The 20,066-nt window shown below is 40.1% G+C and overlaps 1 protein-coding gene across 11 annotated transcripts in view; it reads right to left on the bottom strand.

The window, feature by feature from the left end:
• Positions 1 to 2,612: 2,612 nt before the first annotated feature.
• The window catches only part of auts2a (activator of transcription and developmental regulator AUTS2 a), a 1,190,979-nt gene continuing 1,173,525 nt past the window's right edge, over positions 2,613 to 20,066 (bottom strand). For 9 of the 11 annotated variants that reach the window (XM_072242929.1, XM_072242932.1, XM_072242933.1 and 6 more), the window contains 3 exons: positions 17,021 to 17,104; positions 11,089 to 11,311; positions 2,613 to 5,031 (listed from right to left, as the gene is read on the bottom strand). In XM_072242929.1, coding sequence (XP_072099030.1) covers positions 3,795 to 5,031; positions 11,089 to 11,311; positions 17,021 to 17,104 — 1,544 coding nt within the window. In that variant the 3' untranslated portion in view covers positions 2,613 to 3,794. The remainder of the gene's footprint in view (positions 5,032 to 11,088; positions 11,312 to 17,020; positions 17,105 to 20,066) is intronic. The other 2 variants (XM_072242935.1, XM_072242934.1) reach the window with 1 other exon arrangement.

The raw sequence follows: 20,066 nt of genomic DNA, 5'->3' as shown, positions 1-20,066 counted from the left end.
CCTCGATTTCACATCTTCAGATCCTATGTCACCTCTTCCTAAGGATTTGATTTCATTTTTTACCAACAAAGCCATGCCATCTCCTCTGCATACCTACCTGCCCTTTTGATACAATGCACGTTTGGATCTTAAGCTCCCAACTATAATTTTCGTTCAGCCATGACTCAGTGATACCCACGTCACATCTGCCTATCTCCAAATGTGCTATGATCATCTACCTTATTCTGTATACTGCATGCATTCACATATAACAGCTTCGACCCTTTTCGATTTAGTCCCCCCGTTACACTGAAACTCATCCCACTGAATGCAATTTAGCTCTATCATCTACCTGTTCTCCCTGACCCTCAATACTCTGCCTCAGTCTGTAAACCAACTGAGCCATCCTCAGCCCTATCACTCAGTTTCCCATCCCCTTGCCAAATCAGTTTAAACACTCCTCAGTAGTTCCAACAAACCTGCCATCAAGAATATTAGTTCCCCCTGGGGTCAGATGTAATCTGTCCCTTTTGTACAGGTCATTACTTCCCCAGAAGAGATTCAATGGTCCAGAAATCTGAAAACTTGCCCCTGCACCACTTCCTCAGCCACACATTCAGCTGCCAAATCATCCTCTTCTTGCCCTCACTGGTGGGTGGCATAGGAAGCAATCCAAAGATGACTATAATCCAAAGATTATAGTTGGGGTTTCAGTTTTCTACCTAGCTCCCTAATTTCACTCTTCAGGACCTCCTCCTTTTTCCTACCTATGTCATCAGTGTCAATATGTACCAAGGCTTCTAGCTGCTCACCCTCCCTCTTTGAAATGCTGTGGACCCAATTCGAAACGTCCCTGACCCTGGCACCTGAGAGGCAACACACCATCCGAGTGTCTCTATCTCATCCATAGAAGTTTATGTCTATTCCTCTAACTATGGAATCCCTTTTCACTATTGCAATCCTCTTCTTCCCCCGTTCCCTTCTGAGCCACAGAGCCAGACTCAGTGCCAGAGACCTGACTACTGTTGCTTCCACCTTGGAGGTCATCAACCCACACACTTATTATTGAGGAAAACAGCCACAAGAGCACTCTACACTGGCTGCCTATTTCCATTCCCTCTCCTGACAGTCACCCAGGTACCTGCCTCCTGCAACTGAGGAGTCACCACCTCCCTATAGATCCCATCTATCACCTCCTTAGCTTTCTGTATGAGCCTAAGGTCATCAAGCTGCAACTCCAGTTCCTTAACACGTTCCCCGAGGAGCTGCTGCTTGGTGCACCTGATACAGAAGGTCCCACAGCCTTCCCACCACTCACACAAAGAACACAACACAGCACCTGGAGCCATCCTCACTGCATTACCTTTTCTACTAACAGAGGAAGAATGAAGGAAAACCTTACCAGATAATTACCTCACCCAAGCTTGATGAGCCAAAGCCTCCCCACTGCAACACCAGTTCACACCAACACCAGTCGCTCTGCTTGTCCCTGTGTGCCTGCCTTATTTTATTTGCTCTTGCTAATGAATCGCGATTTGATTGGGCCACCCAAAAACACAAAAGTCCACGAACACTCCTTTTTAAAAATCTCACTGATGGACCTACGAGTAGCCTCCTCTCTCATTTCCAATTTGACTGGGCCATTGGAAAAATGCTGAACGCCCACGAACGCTCCTTTTTAAAATCTCACTCACAGACCTGTGAGTCGCCCCCTCTCTCATTCCCGATTTGCCTGGGCCACCGGAAAAATGCAGAGAGACCATAAACGCTCCTTTTTTTAAATCTCACTTAAGGACCTGTGAGTAGCTCCCCTCTCACTCCTGATTCGACTGGGCCACTGGAAAAACAGTGATGAATGAGAAAGGAAACACTGCAACCAGCCCAACCTCAGCTCCCTTAACAATTAGGTGGCCAGAAATGGCCGATGGGCTGCATAGGGAAAGGTGGAAAAAGGGGTCCTACTCCTCATTATTGATCCCTGCTGAAAGGCCTTTCTCTGGCAGCTGAGGTAAGATAAAACTCCACTTGTCTGTGTTGCTGCCCACAGCCCAAGAATCTGACAGCACTACTTGAAGCAGCTCAGCTTTCAACAGCAGCCACTTTGGAGAAGTATCAGTGAACGGCTCTGCCTTGGAAGCATATCTTAATGAAGTTATCATCTTCCAGAGGACTGGACAAGTCAGCTAGAAGCTATTGGAGGTAAAATAAATTATATTTTTAAAATAGCTGCACTGTCACCAATTCTTTTGCTCATCTCAAATATTAAAATACATCACACATGATCAGTTCACATGTCAACATATCTATCAACACACATAAAAGTTGCTGGTGAACGCAGCAGGCCAGGCAGCATCGCTAGAAAGAGGTACGGTTGACATTTCGGGCCGAGACCCTTTGTCAGGACTAACTGACGCAGTTAGTCCTGACGAAGGGTCTCGGCCCAAAACTTCGACTGTACGCTTCCTAGAGATGCTGCCTGGCCTGCTGCGTTCACCAGCAACTTTTGTGTGCGTTGCTTGAAATTCCTGCATCTGCAGATTTCCTCGTGTCAACATATCTATCTCCTCTTTTTCATAGCTGTAAGAGCCAAGACTATTAACACAGGTTTACAGCACAGTTAAGACTCGGAACACTTCAGTTCAATTTTTTAATAACATGGCACAATTTACATAACACAAGTTTTGTTTATGAAGCACATGCCGAAGATTCAGAGTCGCTTCACTTTACAATAGGATCTGTAAAGGACTTCATTACGTACATGATAAACAGCATATCTGCAAATGAAAGTCTATAGGCAATATTGAGTTCTAGCACTACTGATCCAGTGTACATTTTTTTTTGTTTCTCAAAAACACTGCACAACATCAGGAGTTCACAAATTTGAAGCGCACAACTAAACCTTCAGGTGACTACTAAAATAGATCTCTGCTCATAAGAAACAACTGTCATAGATAGAATTTTTTCAAAACAGAATAAACAACTTCAGATAGCACTTTAATACACTATTAGACCAACAGAACTAATTTTACTTCATTAACATAGTTTACAATCCTTGGACACAATGTAATGTGCTAGACGCGGTTAAATGAATTGTGTTGAAAAGGCTCCGTTGAGGAATGCAGACTTTTGCATGAAAAGCCGGGGCATTCACCTGCTTGCATAGTTGGGAATATCTGTACAGCCACAAATGTTATCCAACACAGCACAAGCAGACTGTGTTAACAGATAATTAATCTCCCAATAGCACGCTTTGTCCGATGCTTCTGAATCGACTGTCAAACAGCCGCCCTTCAATGTATTTACATTTGTACATTGTAAAGCTTTTTTTGTCTTTTCCTTTTTTGCATATATGTACCAAGTTCCATTCAGCCAAGGAACTTCCCGATATGCTGCAGTCTATACAGCTTGATTCCTTCCATCCAAGTCTTAACCATAACTCTTCAAAGACAATTTAGCTTTTTTTTCTCCTTAGGCCTCCTCATTTACCACATACCCAATTCCTTGATAAATATACCAGTAACTCTTTTTAGTTTGCTCTTTCTTCACAACACATTTTTATATATATACTACAAATAAAATTAACAGGAAGAAAGGAACAAAGTGACATTAAACATTTTCAAAATTTAAGCTTAAAATGTACAAAAATGTATTTTCTGCAAAGTAATTTTACATTTTTATGTTGGTGAAGGCCACACCCACCGATTATTGTTCAAAGAAGTCCAAATGTTCTATTTGGTGGGTTATCACACTAAAAAAGTGGCCTTCATTGAAGGATGTCCTTAATAGTTACCTTCATTTGTTCCTCCGTGTCTGTATTATCGTGCTTCAATGTCTTTGTGTGTGTGAGAAGGGGGTCTTTCTCTTGCCTCTGTGCTAGTCAGAGGAGTAGTCCTTCGAGGAGAACCAGCACGTGCCCCACCTGTCGGTATGAGAGGGGGAGGGGCACTCAGTGCTGCTGTGGGAGGAGTCTTATTGAGGATGCCATTCTGATGAGCTGCCGAAGGGCTCACTCTAGGATAGTGCATGCTGGGAAGTCCTGGTGTTAAAAGACTGGGATGAGGCATGTGACCATCCAGGGCTGCTGCGTGAATGGGATGAAGGCGTCCATGTTCGTAGTCGTCTCTGAGCATGTTCAGTCTTTCTCGTTCTTCCAGGTGACTCATCCTTTCGTGCTCACGTCTGGGATCCATAGCCAATGGGTGCTCGCGGTTGTAGTCGTGGGGCTCCCTGTCCCTATAGGAGCGTTCCGCTTCATAAAACCTCGGTGTCGACAGTCGTTGCAAGGGGTCACTTCTCAACAAGAAGTCTCTGGCTAGTGGATCTCTGCGATGAATATCCAACCCCCTGTATGGATCTCGCAAAGGATCCCTCATTGGATCCCAGTGGAAAGAAGGATATGGAAAGCGCTCACTTCCTGGAATTGGACTAATCCCCATAAAAGGAGCTACCATCCGTGTCCTGTCCAGCGTATTAATGCTGTTCATGGGATGCACCCCACTCATGGCCATTGCCATAGGCATGGAGGTCATCGAGGGGCTGGGATGGACACTGGGCAATGAGGTGGGCTGAGAGTGCTCAGAGGGCCTTTGTGTCTGAATCACCTCTGATATAATGTCGTTGTCTTCCTTCCGTTCCTCCTTTACTTTAATTTCATTACTCTTCTTCTGATGGTCGTATGAAGATTCACTTTTCCGATCTACTTCTCGGTTGGTGTAGCTGTTAGCCCTTGTGCTGTCCGTGCTTGGCAGTCTGATGTAGGGTGAATTGACTCTGTTTATATGCTTGTTGGAGTCCTCCCCAATCCTGCCATCCAGTCCCAGGCTATCCTTATCAGGAGCATGGTTTTCTTTAACTTTGTGCTCATCAACAGACGAGTCCTTCCAAGCATCTGTGTGATCCCGTTCTCGTTCTCTTGGCTTTTCCTTCTCACGCAGTTCAGTATTTACATGATTTCTGCTGTGTTCAGTGGAACTACGATTGTGTCCCAAAGAATTAACTTGATTTACAGACGGAGATGAAGTGTGGGTGGAGTGCCGCTTCTCCATAGTGTCCCTGTGGACAAATGCACATAACAAAAATGGTTTTATATGAGAAAAAACTTTATCCCAATAACCTTTAACCTTAGTTTGTTTTTAATCCTTGTTGTGTTAATTATCATCTGCAGCTCCTGCAGATTTAGGAGCATAAATTAATCAGACTTACTGCCATGACAATTTTATACCAAATTTGAGAAGGACTGGTATTTTGGGAGACCAGTGGAGGACTGCACAAATGTGTAAGAGCTACTGAGCTTGGATGACCTGTGGCTCAATCTGTGGCTCAGAGCGAGGATTGTGGTCAACTACTCTGTTTGTTGAAATCAGCTAGGACTTGCATTATAATATGGTTCCATGCTAATTAAATTAAGCCAAATTTTCAAATTCCTTCAAAAACATAACAGTTACTTGTGGACAACAATTTTTATGTGCCATTACACAATTGGACTAACAAAACAAATAGTCTTATTTCAACAATTGTTTTTGAATTGCAATCATTTTTAATTGCATTTTAATTATTCAAATTGGTTGCATGAGGGTTGACGTGTTTGTACCATGGATAAAATAGATGAATAGGAAGAGTCACTGTTTCTTCTATTCATCTTTATATCATGGGAGTATAGTCTTTGTAGTGTAAAGTCTAACTTTGAAATATTTTTAGAAAATCTCTAAAAGTTCATTCTTTTAAATCTACATCTGTCTTCAAATTAATATTGATCCTTTTGGGATATGGACTGCGAAATTGATCTTAAATCATTTGCAAATGTTTTTCATTTGCTTTTATTAGAGTTAAGTTAAACCTGTATATATTATTAATCTTCACTGAGCAAAGTAGGCCCACTTGCAAGAAGGCTTGAATTTATAACCACTATCAGATTAAATCAGAACTGCTTGAATTATTTTAGTCTTGTGGTAATGGCCTATATTAAAATCAGAACTGTTGTCCTCTATTGAGGATTTCAAAACACCTTTAAGTTCAATAGATGTGAGTTAAATTTGAATCAAACAGGTTTCTCTTCTAATAGTTGAGCTGAATTTAGCTAACTGGATAATAATAGTCAATAATTTACTTTGCTCAAGAAATAAATGTAAACACCCCAGAGATAAAAATCTGGTCTGCCTTTTAACTTCTCTTGCAGTGATTGACACAGGTATATTCAAAGGGATAGATCAGAATAAGGGTGGGACCACAGGACTAAACTACAGGAAATTGTATTTTGGTACAGATCATTTTTAATTAAAGAATCCTCCTTGCTCCTGACAGACAGCAGATCATTGAGATCAATTCACCATGCATTTAACTCCAGAGTCTGTAATGAGTGCTGGCAGGAGACAGGAAAGTTGGGTAGGGAGTAAGAATGCCTTCTTGCATCTCCAGTCCCAGCTGTAAAACAAGGTTGGTAACGTCCACACTCCCCTGCTTGTCCTGACATACTTTTGGATGAGGAAGGAAGAATCCAGAAAATGAAATCATCAATGTCATGGCAACTTATCAAAGTCTTCAATAATACACAAACAGACATATGTGGCAAATTAATTTCAACATGTAGTGTTCCCTTGCTTTAAATATAAGATACTGAATCATTAAAGAAAGAACAAGCAAATGATAAGACAGCAGGAATATATTGAAGTATTCTGCAAAACTAATAAAGGCAGAGTATAGATTACACCAATGACATATTGCTTTACTTGTAGACTGTTAACATCAGCATGAAAACCAGAGTTTGAATATGGCCAATTTGTTGACTTTAAACCAAAGTTGGAATTTATTTCTGAAGGCTTGATTAACCTTTCCATCCAAAAGTTGAACATCCTCCTTCAAAGCCTTGCTTCCCATAAGCATGAATCTCATGCTTCACTACCACGACATTTTATCAGATATTAGTTGTGTTGGGGGTGTATCAACCTTAATCTAAACCTCTAAATCACCTCGCGTGAAACTGGCTGAATGATTTTTGCTGCCCAGCTACCTTTGGGGAACGTGGGAGAGCAATTTGGTTGAGGAACCTCTTGAGGGTATGTTAGATTAAAGTTGATTTCCTTACTGCTTCTGCATTCTTTAACATGGAGCCCTCCACATTTCCTCTCCTCCCTATCGGAATGAAGATTTATCACTTCTTCTTTGTCCATTCTTTTATCTCCTTCAACAGCTTCGTGAAATACTTCCTGATTGATGAAGTCTTCCCATTCACATTTTAATCCCACTGCAGCACGAGAACCACAACACGGGCCACTAAGCAATTGAGCAAGGTAAAAGACAGCAAGGCAGATGAGGATTTTAATTTTCAATGCATATAATGGGCAGTGTATTAATCTCATATTAAGACATCTAAACATTTGAAATAGTTAAAACAAAAGGTTTAGATCCCCTAAGAATGGGATCAGGTAGGTAGTTACTTTAGAGATGGCTTCTGTATAATTAAGCTCCAAATGATTAATATACTATATGGTGAAAGAGGAAAGTGAAAATATTCTGGCTTTACTATGAATTGGGAGAATGAGCAGATGAATACATATCTCTTCTTAGCTGCAATTACAGTTACTACAGAGTGTAGCTGTTTATGTTTATAATGTTACTGTGGTACATAATTTGGATAATATGGTATCTAGTGACTAAAGTGAAACTTCAGACATTATTTGATGGAATGTATCGCTGGATGAAGCAGTGAATTCTACAGCTGAGACTGGAGCTCTCGACTGTGTTTATTGTCCTCAGTGGGTTTAGTGAATTCATACTTGGCCATTCATCATTTGAGACAATCGACAGGACCAATTCATGTTCCTCCCAATGGTGTTAAAAAGTTACTGATCTTGCTTTCAGCAAAAAAAAACTCAATGTGTTTACAACCAAATTCTTTTGCCAAAGTCATCATTAGGAGTTTACCTTCATTTGTTTTTTCACAGAGTGTGAAAGTCATACAAATAATCTACATCGACCTCCTGCCCAAATTAATGCTTAAGAAATTTGATGGAAGACTCCCCTGATGGTTTGAGAGATTTAATTTATAATTTGTTCTAAACTGGAAAGGTAGAAAAAAAATCCAAGACTTCTTCAGCAGTTTCATGTCATTAAGATAGCAGATCACACAATGGCACAAACTGCACCACAGAACTTAATGACCAGAATATTACCAAATATTATTACGTAACAGAATATCAAATACATTTTGAATAAGTTGACCACCTTCAAGAGAGAATTCAAATCAAACTATTAGGAATCTTGAATAAAATCCTGATCTATAGAATATTTCACCACTGTCAGCAAATAAGGTAATGCTAATACAGCCAGATTAAGGAAAAGAAAATCAACAATATAATAATACTAACAATAAAATAATTTTATCTTTAACAGAAGCACGTATTCTTCGATTTACAGAGGGGATGTGGTCTGGCAAAAAAATTAATTTTTAAATTAAGTTGAAAAGGCTGCCCAAAATCTATCATGGAGAGCTTTATGCAGGATCCAACATTGGAAGAAAATAAGATTTGTAAATCGAGGATACGTAGCCTGCAAGATTATAATTCAAACATACCTGTAATCTGCAACATAATGAGATATTGTTTCAAATGATTAGAAATTTAATCTTGATGTCTTTTTTAAACCAACAATGTCAACTAGCAATCTTTGTCATAGGTGTATTCTGTATTCATAATGAACTTGAAGGTGTGCGTTTCAGGATTCATATCATTTCGTAATGAATTACGGTGTTCAACAGCACAGAAATAACATAACTTTAATGGGCATTAAATGGTAGTTTTTCAGTGAAAGTGAACACCTCGGATCAGTAATGGGTTCTAATTAAGCTGTTCAAGAAAAAAAATCTAAGCTTCAGTTTCAAATAAAAAATACACATTATATAATTCAGAGAATAACTTTCTCTCTGATTTAACATCTACAGATTTGATGAGTATTCTATGCTAACTGAAATTTTACTGGCTAAGAGGATGGAAGCACCATTTTAATTCCCTTTTCACAGAGAGTATTCAGTTTTTGAAGAACCCATTAGTGAATGAGCATTAATGTACCACTATGCAGAATATGGCTTAAATTTATGGTGTCACAGTTAAATTTGGTTTTACTATTATTTCTATGCAAAATAAAAATAAAAAAATGGAATGACATGACATTTTATTTGTAATTTACGAATTTTTAAAAATAGATACAAAGAACATCAAAATGTCATGCAAGTATTGTTGTGCTTAGCCACTGGAACTAAGTGGTTGTTCCTTGACTATCATTAATATTATAATTAAGATTATACTGGCCTTACGGAAATGTTTTAAGAGAATGCTCCTAAATTTAAATGAAATTTTGAATCAGAAAGTGAATGAAGCAATTATATTTTTTCTAAATTACTAACATTTTTACATTACTTGAACCTTTATTTTTTATTTCTATTACCATATCTCATTTTAAATCAAATTGTAGTTTGCTACAATAACTGTCCTATTTTCATGGTATGGACTCGCAGCTTGTGTTTATCAAGCTGTAGAATAATGTGTATTTTATTTGGATTCCTTAAGGTTGACATTGCCAGGGGTGGTAATGGGGATAAGCTCCCATTACCTATTTAATGCTTCCAACGGCATGTACCTCAAATAGACTCTGACAACCAAGTCCAGCTCCTGGACTTCACGTGTGTCTTAGCTACTAAGACCAACGGAACTGTTTCAACTGACAGGAGAAGGGGCAAAGGCAGGTTACAGGCACCTTAAAACCAGTCGCTTTGGGCAGATGGAGCTTGTCAACCATGGTCGGCAGCCCATCTAGAAGAAGGAAAGATCTGATCTCAAACCCACGCTGCCTTGCGGCTTTACCCACTCATGGGGAAGGCTTCAGGAGTAAACGCTGAGGGAAAAGTCCAGAGCTGGAGTCCCTAAGGCAGTCTTATACTGAGTTCAATGCTGACTGGCAACTCCTGCGACACTGCTAGTACCAAACTGTATCAGTCACTGCTCTTCCTTTGGGTTCATCAGATGTGTGGAGAGGGGGAGCTTGCTACATGGGCAACAGCTCGCACTCCTCATTGTACTGCCAGGTTTGCGTACCTAGACAGCCAGGACACAATATCCATGGTCAACTCTGACTACTGGGGGCCTCACATTTATTTATTTAGCAATACAGCATGGAGTAGGCCCTTACGAACCTTCGTGCCACACCGCCCCCACCAACCCCCAACAAACCCAGTTAAACCTAACCTGATCACAGGAAAATTTACAATATCCATTTAACCTACCAGGTATGTCTTTGGACTGTGATAAGAACCCAGGGGACCCAGAGGAAGCCCATACATTGTGGAACTCTGAACTCCAAAACTCCCTGAGCTGCAATAGCATCATGCTAACTGCTACGCTACTGTGACTATAACATTAACAGTGACTCTTTGGCCTAAAATGGACTGGAGTGCTGATCCAGCAAGGTACTGTACCTTTAACATGAACTGCACACCTAACATTAAGTACAAGGGGCCTAAATATAGAAAAGTGCTCTGTGGCACTTCATAGATAAACTATGAACGTTTGCAAGGACACAGCACAACAATAGTGCACCATATTTCTTCTTGCCCCAGCAGTAAGTTCCAGTGAGTTCTAATATCTCAGTTAAGATATTAGTTGGGGCAAATACGTGAAAGGAGTATGAGAGAATATAACCAGTGATTTCATATTGTTTTCCTGAATGCTGTTCCCACTGCAGCACCAAAAGAGGGCTGGACATAGGCAGTGTGGTCTATATTGTGTAAAGGATTCCTACAAGGGAAAGAAAAACTACAGGGAGTTGAAGTAATCAGAAATGGGGAAAGGTTATAACTAAACTGAATGCAGATTAACAATGACCATTTACCTAAATTTAAATTCTGCTTAATATCACCTGTGAATTGAACATTCTACTTATTGTAATTAACTTTTCAAACCAAGGTAAGGTGTCCAGTATTGCCCATGAATAAGCCAATTGGATTTGGTGGAAGTCTGCCGTGACATCACGTGACAATGAATAACCCACACCTTCGAGTTCACGGCTCTTTAATAAAGTATAGAATCGGATTGGAGAAGTTTATTGCTTAACCCTTCGTACCTTTCTTTTTCATCTTTACTAACGGTAGAGTCTCGTTTTTCTACATCTCTATCTCTGTCATGAGCGGCTACAGAGGAACTGCGCTCTGCCTCCCCTGGCTTCAGCCAAGGGGGTGGGGTTGGAAACGAAGGTGGCGTTCGGTGGAGTCGATTCCAAGGCTCATGAGGATTGCTAAAGCTCTGCATACTGGGGCCATCTTTGTGGCTGAACATTGTGTTGGATGCTGAAATGGTTGAGAAAACAAAAGAACAAAAAAATGTTTAAAAGGTCTGGCAGTTGACATGACGGTACTTACCAAGCAATGCATGCTGAGCTTAAAATGTATACATACTATTGGCAGCTGGAAACAAGAAGGGAAAGATTACAGATTTACAAGAACATGGCACTCTCATTGCCGTTCAATTCTTTAAATGAATGTTAAGTACCACATGACAGCAGGAGATTACAAACAACATAATTGGTTTGAAAGGGCAGAATACAATGAGGGAATTAAAAGAATTTTAAAAAATACAAATTTCTTCTGCTTCCCGTGGCTGTCTTCATATACAAAGTCATGATGGGTCTCTGCTTCACACAGTTCTCAAGTCCCTCAGCCAATGCACTGCATCACTTTGAGAAGCCAACACTGTTCTCAGCAGAACAAAACTGTCTTTGCACTCTTTACACTCTTTACAACCAGCATCCCAGGTGAGTGGGAACTGAGGAACTGCTGGCCATTTACATATTTACTTTGCTTGGGGTCCTGCTCTACTTAAGTTAATCTGTACAATATTGTCTTTAAGTCATCAGGGTATGTTAAGTAACTGTCTGCAGTAAACAAAATTTACAGGGATGTTGCCAGGACCCAAGTTAAAAGGGAAGATTGAATAGGTTAGGACTTTATACCTTGGAATGTGGAAGACTGAGAGGAGATTTGACAGAGGTATACAAAATTATGAGGGGTATAGGTAACTAAATAGCATAAATGCAAGCAGGCTTTTTTTCCACTGAGTTGGGTGGGACTACAACCAGAAGCCATGGGTTAAGGGTTAAAGGTGAAAAGTTTAAGGGAAACATGAGGGGAAACTTCTTCACTCAGAGGGTGGTGAGAGTGTGAAACGAACTGCCAGCACATGTGGTGTGTGAGAGCTTGAATTCAATATTTAAGAGAAGTTTGGATAGGTACATGGTTGGGAGGATTCTGGTCCTGCTGCAGGTCGATGGGAGAGGGCAGTTTAAATGGTTTGACACAACTAGATGGGCCAAATGGCCTGTTTCCGTGCTGCACTTTTCTACGACTCTATAAAAGTTAAGAACAAAAAGTTTAATATTATTTGGATTGAAAAGTGGAAAAAAATATATGTAAAGCCAACAACAATAAATTGGGCTGATTTCAACTCAACAAACACCAAGTAAAAATCTGAATTATTCTGGCCAGTCTGTAATGCTGATGAAGTTGAGCATATAAACAGAGCCACTCATACACCTCTTGGGTCTGGCCCCATCTATTAGACCAACTGTGAATGGGACCCACCTTCATAGTCTTACTCCTCTTAACAGAAGACACATGGCCAGTGATACAATGACTATTCCATGTGCTCCAACTGGAATCACCAGCCTCAAGTTCATTGCAACATGGACACAATAAAATGATTCAATATCTCAAATATTGAAAGAAGTAAGCATACTATCCGGAAGTGGCAAAATGAATCAAAATGGAATAAAATCAAAGACTCATCATGTATAATTTCCCATAGATTATATTGTGTATCTCCCATTCCATAACTATTTTATGTTATTGACAATTTTAATTGGGAGAAACATCTCAAATGTTACACTTGATGATTTTCTGTAAGTGTATCATGTAGGATTGCACCATAGAGCCATCTCATGCTGACATTAACAATGAGTACCTACAAACATAGACAAAACTTCTTAATACTGAACTTTGCAATGATCACTTACAATTTCATGCTGAGTTTAAGCCAATTTCATGGGGTTATGGATCAACCACTTCACGCAAGGTCAAAAGTAGACCAGAGTGAAGAGTACTGGATGGTTGCCTTGCCTGAGGAAAGTCAATTGGATCATCACAGCAATCCAAAGGGTTTCAAGATTATTTATCTTTTTCTAGACAGTTGCCAAATACATTGAATTTTATTTCATATTTCAAATTCAGCTTTATAAAGTTGTTGTTCAGTGCTAAAGCATCAGACTACACTAGTGTTCAGATACAGCACCACTACCATTCAGCCCTCTTCCTATCTGCCATCTGGAATGTTTAAGCCAAAAGTGTGATGGAATAATTGGGTGTGGGAATAACACATTTCAAGAAGCTCAGCTCCATATCGGGTGGAACAATTTCCTGCATCAATGCTCCCGCCATTGTATTAATTATCCAACCTCGACATGAAAATCACACTGAGGCTTCAGGATGTGTGATCTAAAAGCTGTAGACAGCTGCACAGACCATGGTGACATGGCTTCCATAAAACTTCAACCACCAAAAAAAGCAGGAGATTCAACACCTGAATCTGAAGTGGACTTACATTGTGATTCAGTGTTACTCATGTAACTACTTATCTAATACCTTCAATAGGAAGTCACACAAATACGTTCAGAGCAAAATGGGGAATGTAATCATTGCCAATACTGTTCACAACATTGAAACAACCTAGAAAAAAAGTCAGTTACCTCAGCCATCACTTGGAAGCCAAAACATGAATGAGTTCCAAAGTAATTGATAAAGTTAAGCTGCCAATTTTTATTTTCTGTTCTGTGTGTCTGAAAAATAATCACGGCATACTCAAAACAAAAACAGAAAATAAGTTAATCAATTACTTTGAATCTCATTCATGTTTAAGGAACGTCACTGGTGTCAGAGTGAGGTGTCACGCCTCACTACCAAATGGTCCATACCCTGCTGTATTCTCTTCAGCTCACTGACTTTGTCCCGACGTTCACTGCACTGCTGTCACAGGTTGCATGAAGCAGACAGCCCTCTCTTTCACATTTCAGTAATAAGCTACTACTTTGTGAACTAATAAGATGGAGAGAACTAGTAAGTTAAACTGGGATTGTGCTTGAAGCTTTATCAAACTCCTGAAGAGCTGGGAAGGGCCAATGGATTTTATACAATGTTTCTGCACCTTGAGTAAGGCAGTAAAGCCAGGATACAAATTTGAGATAATTACAAAAACAACATGACTAAAACAAAAAAAAAAATCTGAAAAAAATGTGTGGCAGAGTCTTTCAAGAAATGTTGTTTCGGAAACTCTACAAGTCATGGGAAGTGGAAAGGTAGGCAGGCTAAAAATGAACAGCACCTATATAGGCCTGACAGATCAGACAGATAGAAACACAGGAGTTGGCAGTTGCTGGAATACAGAACAAAATCTGAGAGGTGCTGCTTGATGCGCTGACTTCCTTCAGCAGCTTGTTTTTTTTTTGCTGATGGATTAGGCAGCTTGTCCTGGGCTGTGACACGAGGTTTTGGACAGAAAATAGGGAAAGTAAAATAAACACTCTCAGAACACCACAGGCTGAGCGTGAAGCGGTAGGACACAGAAGGAAGTGGGAGCAGTGCTGAGGTTAGGAAGAAGGAAAGATGCAATTCATTGCCTGTAGAACTCGGTTCAGAGCATGTTGCCCCAGACTTAAAGTAATTTGACCTTTTTAGTAAAGCTGCAGTATCTTGCCTTTTAGAAACCTGAGCTTGGTGGTGGATCAGCTGTGAAACCTTGGTTATCTTTTAAGATGCAAAAATTGAAGCAGAGACCAACAACGCCATCCTGTGCTGCATGAGACTGCTGCAACAATCTCCCAGCAGCATTGAACACCAGAGGAGAACAGAAGGTGATCAATGTCATCAACTGGATTAGTTAGTCAGGGAGATCCCACTCACTTTCAAAACAAAAAGAATGCCTTGAGAGATGAAATAATTCTGACTCTCTTGACTTGCCATCACCTTTTGTTCCCTAACATCTTTTCAATCTGCCTTACACTTCAATAATTGAATCTTTCTCTCTATTACCATTCCTCATGCTCATTTAACATTCTTCTTGGCCTTTTTCCTGGGCTTGTTATTTATCTATAATATTGCTTCTCAGCATCTTCTTCTGTTCAATCTTTTCACTGTATCCCTCTTTCTGTTTCTCTGTCCTTTGCCCATGAACTGGACTTGCCATTTCCTCACCTTAGTAATTACACCCTGCCACTATTATATTCATACCACCACTAAAATGGATCAACACACATCAAGGTTGCTGGTGAACGCAGCAGGTCAGGCAGCATCTCTAGGAAGAGGTACAGTTGACATTTCAGGCCGAGACCCTTCGTCAGGACTAACTGAAGGAAGAGCTAGTAAGGGATTTGAAAGTGGGAGGGGGAGATCCAAAATGATAGGAGAAGACAGGAGGGGGAGGGATGGAGCCAAGAGCTGGACAGGTGATTGGCAAAGGGGATATGAGAGGATCATGGGACAGGAGGCCCAGGAAGAAGGAAAAGGGGGAGGGGGGGGAACCAGAGGATGGGCAAGGGGTATAGTGAGAGGGACAGAGGGAGAAAAAGGAGAGTGAGAGAAAGAATGTGTGTATATAAATAACGGATGGGGTATGAGGGGGAGGTGGGGCATTAGTGGAAGTTAGAGAAGTCAATGTTCATGCCATCAGGTTGGAGGCTACCCGGATGGAATATAAGGTGTTGTTCCTCCAACCTGAGTGTGGCTTCATCTTTACAGCAGAGGAGGCCGTGGATAGACATGTCAGAATGGGAATGGGAGTGGAATTAAAATGTGTGGCCACTGGGAGATCCTGCTTTCTCTGGCGGACAGTTGTTTGCATTAGGGGATGGTTAAGTTTTATTGTATCATTTTATACCAGAAATCTACAATGCAAAAGACAAGGTGGAGTCCAGACATCATTGTGCCTACATTCAATCACTTTGAAGTGCACTTCATTTACCCCAAGTTACTGATGTACAACACCAGAAATTCTCAACACAACCATTCTTAACATCAACGTTTTGCTGAAGTTCTTTTAATACTCGCCACTCAGCGAGTAGATTTAAGTGTATACCTGGATGCTTTGGGGATAAAAAAAAATGTTTTACGAATCACATGCCTCAAATGTTGGGGGCAATGGAGTATGGGTTATTTTAGATCGGCACATCCATGTATGAACTTTCACTGAGATAAACAAAACCCTGCCCCACTGGGGAAAAAAAAATTGCACTCTTTGTTGTCAGTGCAATCCTTCAAAGGTTCCTGTTTATTGTGATAGTTCAACTGAATTTTCCAAAGGTTGGTGAGCAGGTGGATATAGACTCTTCAATTCAAGCATTTGATCTGAATTTACCAGCAGGACAATCAATAATAGCTATATATATATTAAAGAAAACATTTATGCAAGGGTATCAAAGGTTTAGTGCTTGAAACAAGTGCTAAACAGAAAACCAAATCTAATCTAAGTGGTGAAATCCAATTAGAGAACTGGCCATGCATATGATTGATTACTGCAGGGATAAACAGTAGTGTTGATTACCTCAGAACCTTCAGGGGCATTTGTATTAATTTTGGAGAAGTCAGAAAATCCATTGCTTCCAACTCATTTTTAAAGCCCCTCCAATGGTTTATTTGGAAAACATACAACCTATTACAGAAATAAACCATTGTCTACTAAGTCTAATGATTGCTGGCTGAGTTTTAGTGCCTTGGCACACACCCAGCAAATAACAACCTGGGAAAGATAAACATGGGATGCACAAATGTGACATATTTATCTCAGTTTTAGTTCATTGGCATGGATTTGGTTGGCTATTGCACATTTAAATCGCCCTGACTATGTTATCTTTCACAGTACTGGGTCAGTACTGCCCACATATCAGCCAAAGTATCACTTCTCAAAGTAAAACATGAGAGAGTCATACAAAGAACCGAAAGGACAGAAATACTCACTGATTGAAGGGTTCCCCAGTCCACCAAAGGCGCTGTTACTTAAGGATCTCAGACCAGTCAAACCACTTGGTCTATTAAATGGCTCTAAAAAAAAACCAATATGTGTCCACAAGTTACACATTTGATCAAAATCGTTTAAACTAAAAAAATTCTTTGTGGTTTTAAATGCTATGCAAAGTCATCCCCAGACTTAACTGAAATCACATTACAACAAATTAAAATGGGCACTGTGCAGTAATTGCCAATGACAGCAGCTTAAGATAGAGACCAGATTTTGTTTCCTGAAAGAGAACATTCATAGTGGCCTATTCTCAAGAAATAGAATGCCTCTTGAACCTTGGGCCAAGTTATTTTCAATTTTCTCTCCCTTAAAAAAGTAATGCTTAATCATCAACATCATTATGTGCCATGTGGTATGATGTGGGTGATCATGGTCTTTGACCATGATTGTTCTTGGCAAATTTTTCGACAGAAGTGGTTTGATATTGCCTTCTCCTGTACAGTGTTAAATAGTAGGTGCCAATCCCAGCATGGGGAAATGTCTGGTATCCAAATCATACCTTCATTTGAAAAGATTTTTTTCCTCACACTGAGAAAAGGTTTTGTCAGTATGTGCGCAATAAAAATCACCAGCCTAATTCTAATTCAGTAATGCCATATACACTTAAAGCTTCTGCAAAGCCACTGAACAAGACAGAACAAATGATTGAAAAAAGGGTGTTAGAGGATTTGTGTAATTGATTTATGAAAGAAGCAAGCTCATCAATGCTGTTTGCCTTCAAAAGCTGCTTTAGCCCCAGTATGATTTTATACAGTTGTTATAAAGCCTAAATGCCAATCAAATGCCACTGAACTATTCTGACGAGCTGGTAAAGAAAATGATATGGATTGCTGTATGTCTACATACAGGTACTCGATCTATGCTATTGTGGAAAATGTAGAGATGATAACTTGCAAGATTTCTAAACTGAACAAGAACTTGGAATTTTCTTGAAATTTCTGAAGCAACAGCAGCTTCAGACTATTTTCTTCAGCAAGGAAATTTATTACAGTACTTGTACTAAATATATCACTTCATGGAAATCACTATGCGTGTGTCCCACTTTCAAGCCTTCTGTCCTCTCATTGCAAAAAAATAAGCTCATGAATTTTAAGGACTTATGAGAATAATGTTCCAACATAATTTTATAACTTCAGAAATCCGTTTCATCCTAACTTCCCTGGTAACATAGTAACAAACATTCTCGAGACACACAGCAACTGTCTGTGTTCTTGGCATTGATTTTTAAGAGTATTGTTCATTTAATATGTAAGAATGTATTTGTTACTACAGGGTGAGCAAACCTATCTGAAATGCTTGGAGCCAGAAGTGTTTCAGATTTTGGATTTGCATCTATATGATATTTATTGGGGATGGGACCCAAATCGAAACACAAAATCCATTTACATTACATATACAGCTTATTCACATACTCTGAAGGTAGTTTTACATAATATTTTTAATAATTTTGTGCATAAAACAATAATGTGTACATTGAACCATCAGAAAGGTAAGCTATCACTGCCTCAGTGGACAGCCAGTCCATCATTCTCGACTCTGCATTTATCTGCTGCTAGTAAGCAGTCTTTGTTTTACACTTGCTCATCACACGTGTACTGATGCAGACATTCAGCATGTTAGATTTTCATCAGTGACGATAATGGCAAACTCATCAATAAATTTCTCTGCTGCTTCATGATCAGATGCTTCATCTACACCAATTTTTAGATATTTTGTGCCATGCCTTTTCTTAAATTTCTGCAATCAGCCTGCTGAATATTCACAACTACCTTCAATATTCAATTCATTCTGATAGACCTTTGCTTGTTTCATGATTAATATACCGCTAAGCCACTTTTTCAATACACGATCGAGATCTTCATTTTTCACATTGTGCAGTGTTTTTCTATTTTTCATTAACTTGGTTCCTTCAGGTTGCCAAGGCTGGGGGAGGCTGTGGTGATAAGCTCCCGCTATCACCAATGTGCTCCCAATGGCATGTGTTTCAAATAGTCTCTGAAAACCAAGTCCAACTCTTGGCCTTCACATGTGGTCTAGCTACTAAGCCTGCCGGAACGTTCTACTGACTGGAGTAGGTTACTGGCACCTACTTCAGGCAGATGCGGCTCATCAGCCTTGGTTGGCAGCTCATTCAGAAGGAAAACTCTGATCTCAAACCGCTGCTGCCTTGCGGCTATGCCCACTTGCTTCAGGAGTAAACTCCGAGGAAATATCTGGAACCAGAGTCCCTAAGGCAGTCCTGCGTTGAGTTCAGTGATGACTGGCAACTCTTGTGATGCCACTGGTGCCAAACTCTTCTGTTGCTGCTTTGGATTCATCAGCTTCGTGGAGGCGGGAGCCTGTTGCATGCTTTCCATGTTGTACTGCCCTGGCTTGTGTATAGGCTTGCAAATCACACAGACAGCTGGCACACGACAAACATGGATGAACCAGACCAACAGAGGCCTCATTAACTTCTGTTCGTTACATATGCGAGGTCACTTCTCAGAACTGTCTGTGCAGCACAGAGCTTTTGCATTGCCTGGGAACTTTCCCAGCGCCTTGTGGGATGTTCAATTTATGACGTCATGTCAGCACTCCAAAGAAATTTGGATTTCAGAGGTTTCTGGATTTTGAAATTTCAGATAAGGGGTTCTCAACCTGTATTAGTAATGATAACGTATCATTGGCATTGAATGAATTTCCTTTAAAACTGCTTGTACTAACTGACTCATCTCATCCACATCATCCCTTTAATTCCAGAATTCCTCTTATTAGAGTGTTGCATGCATTAATCTCCATGCATTGAGTTCCACACAACAACCTTTGCTTCCTCCCTGTTCAGCTTCATCATAATATTACACCTGACTTTCACTTTGTCTCTCTGAAGAGAAAAGAGGCTCATTCTGTTCCATTCCCTCAGCTGCACACTGTTATTACTGTTTACTCAAGGGGAATGTGCTAAGATGATTTACTCCTACGCAGAGTATTGGTTAGTTGCTTTGT

The sequence above is a fragment of the Mobula birostris genome, chromosome 25 (assembly GCF_030028105.1).
Source record: "Mobula birostris isolate sMobBir1 chromosome 25, sMobBir1.hap1, whole genome shotgun sequence".
Classification (NCBI taxonomy): Eukaryota; Metazoa; Chordata; class Chondrichthyes; order Myliobatiformes; family Myliobatidae; genus Mobula; species Mobula birostris.
This window is presented reverse-complemented; position numbering and strand designations above follow the sequence as displayed.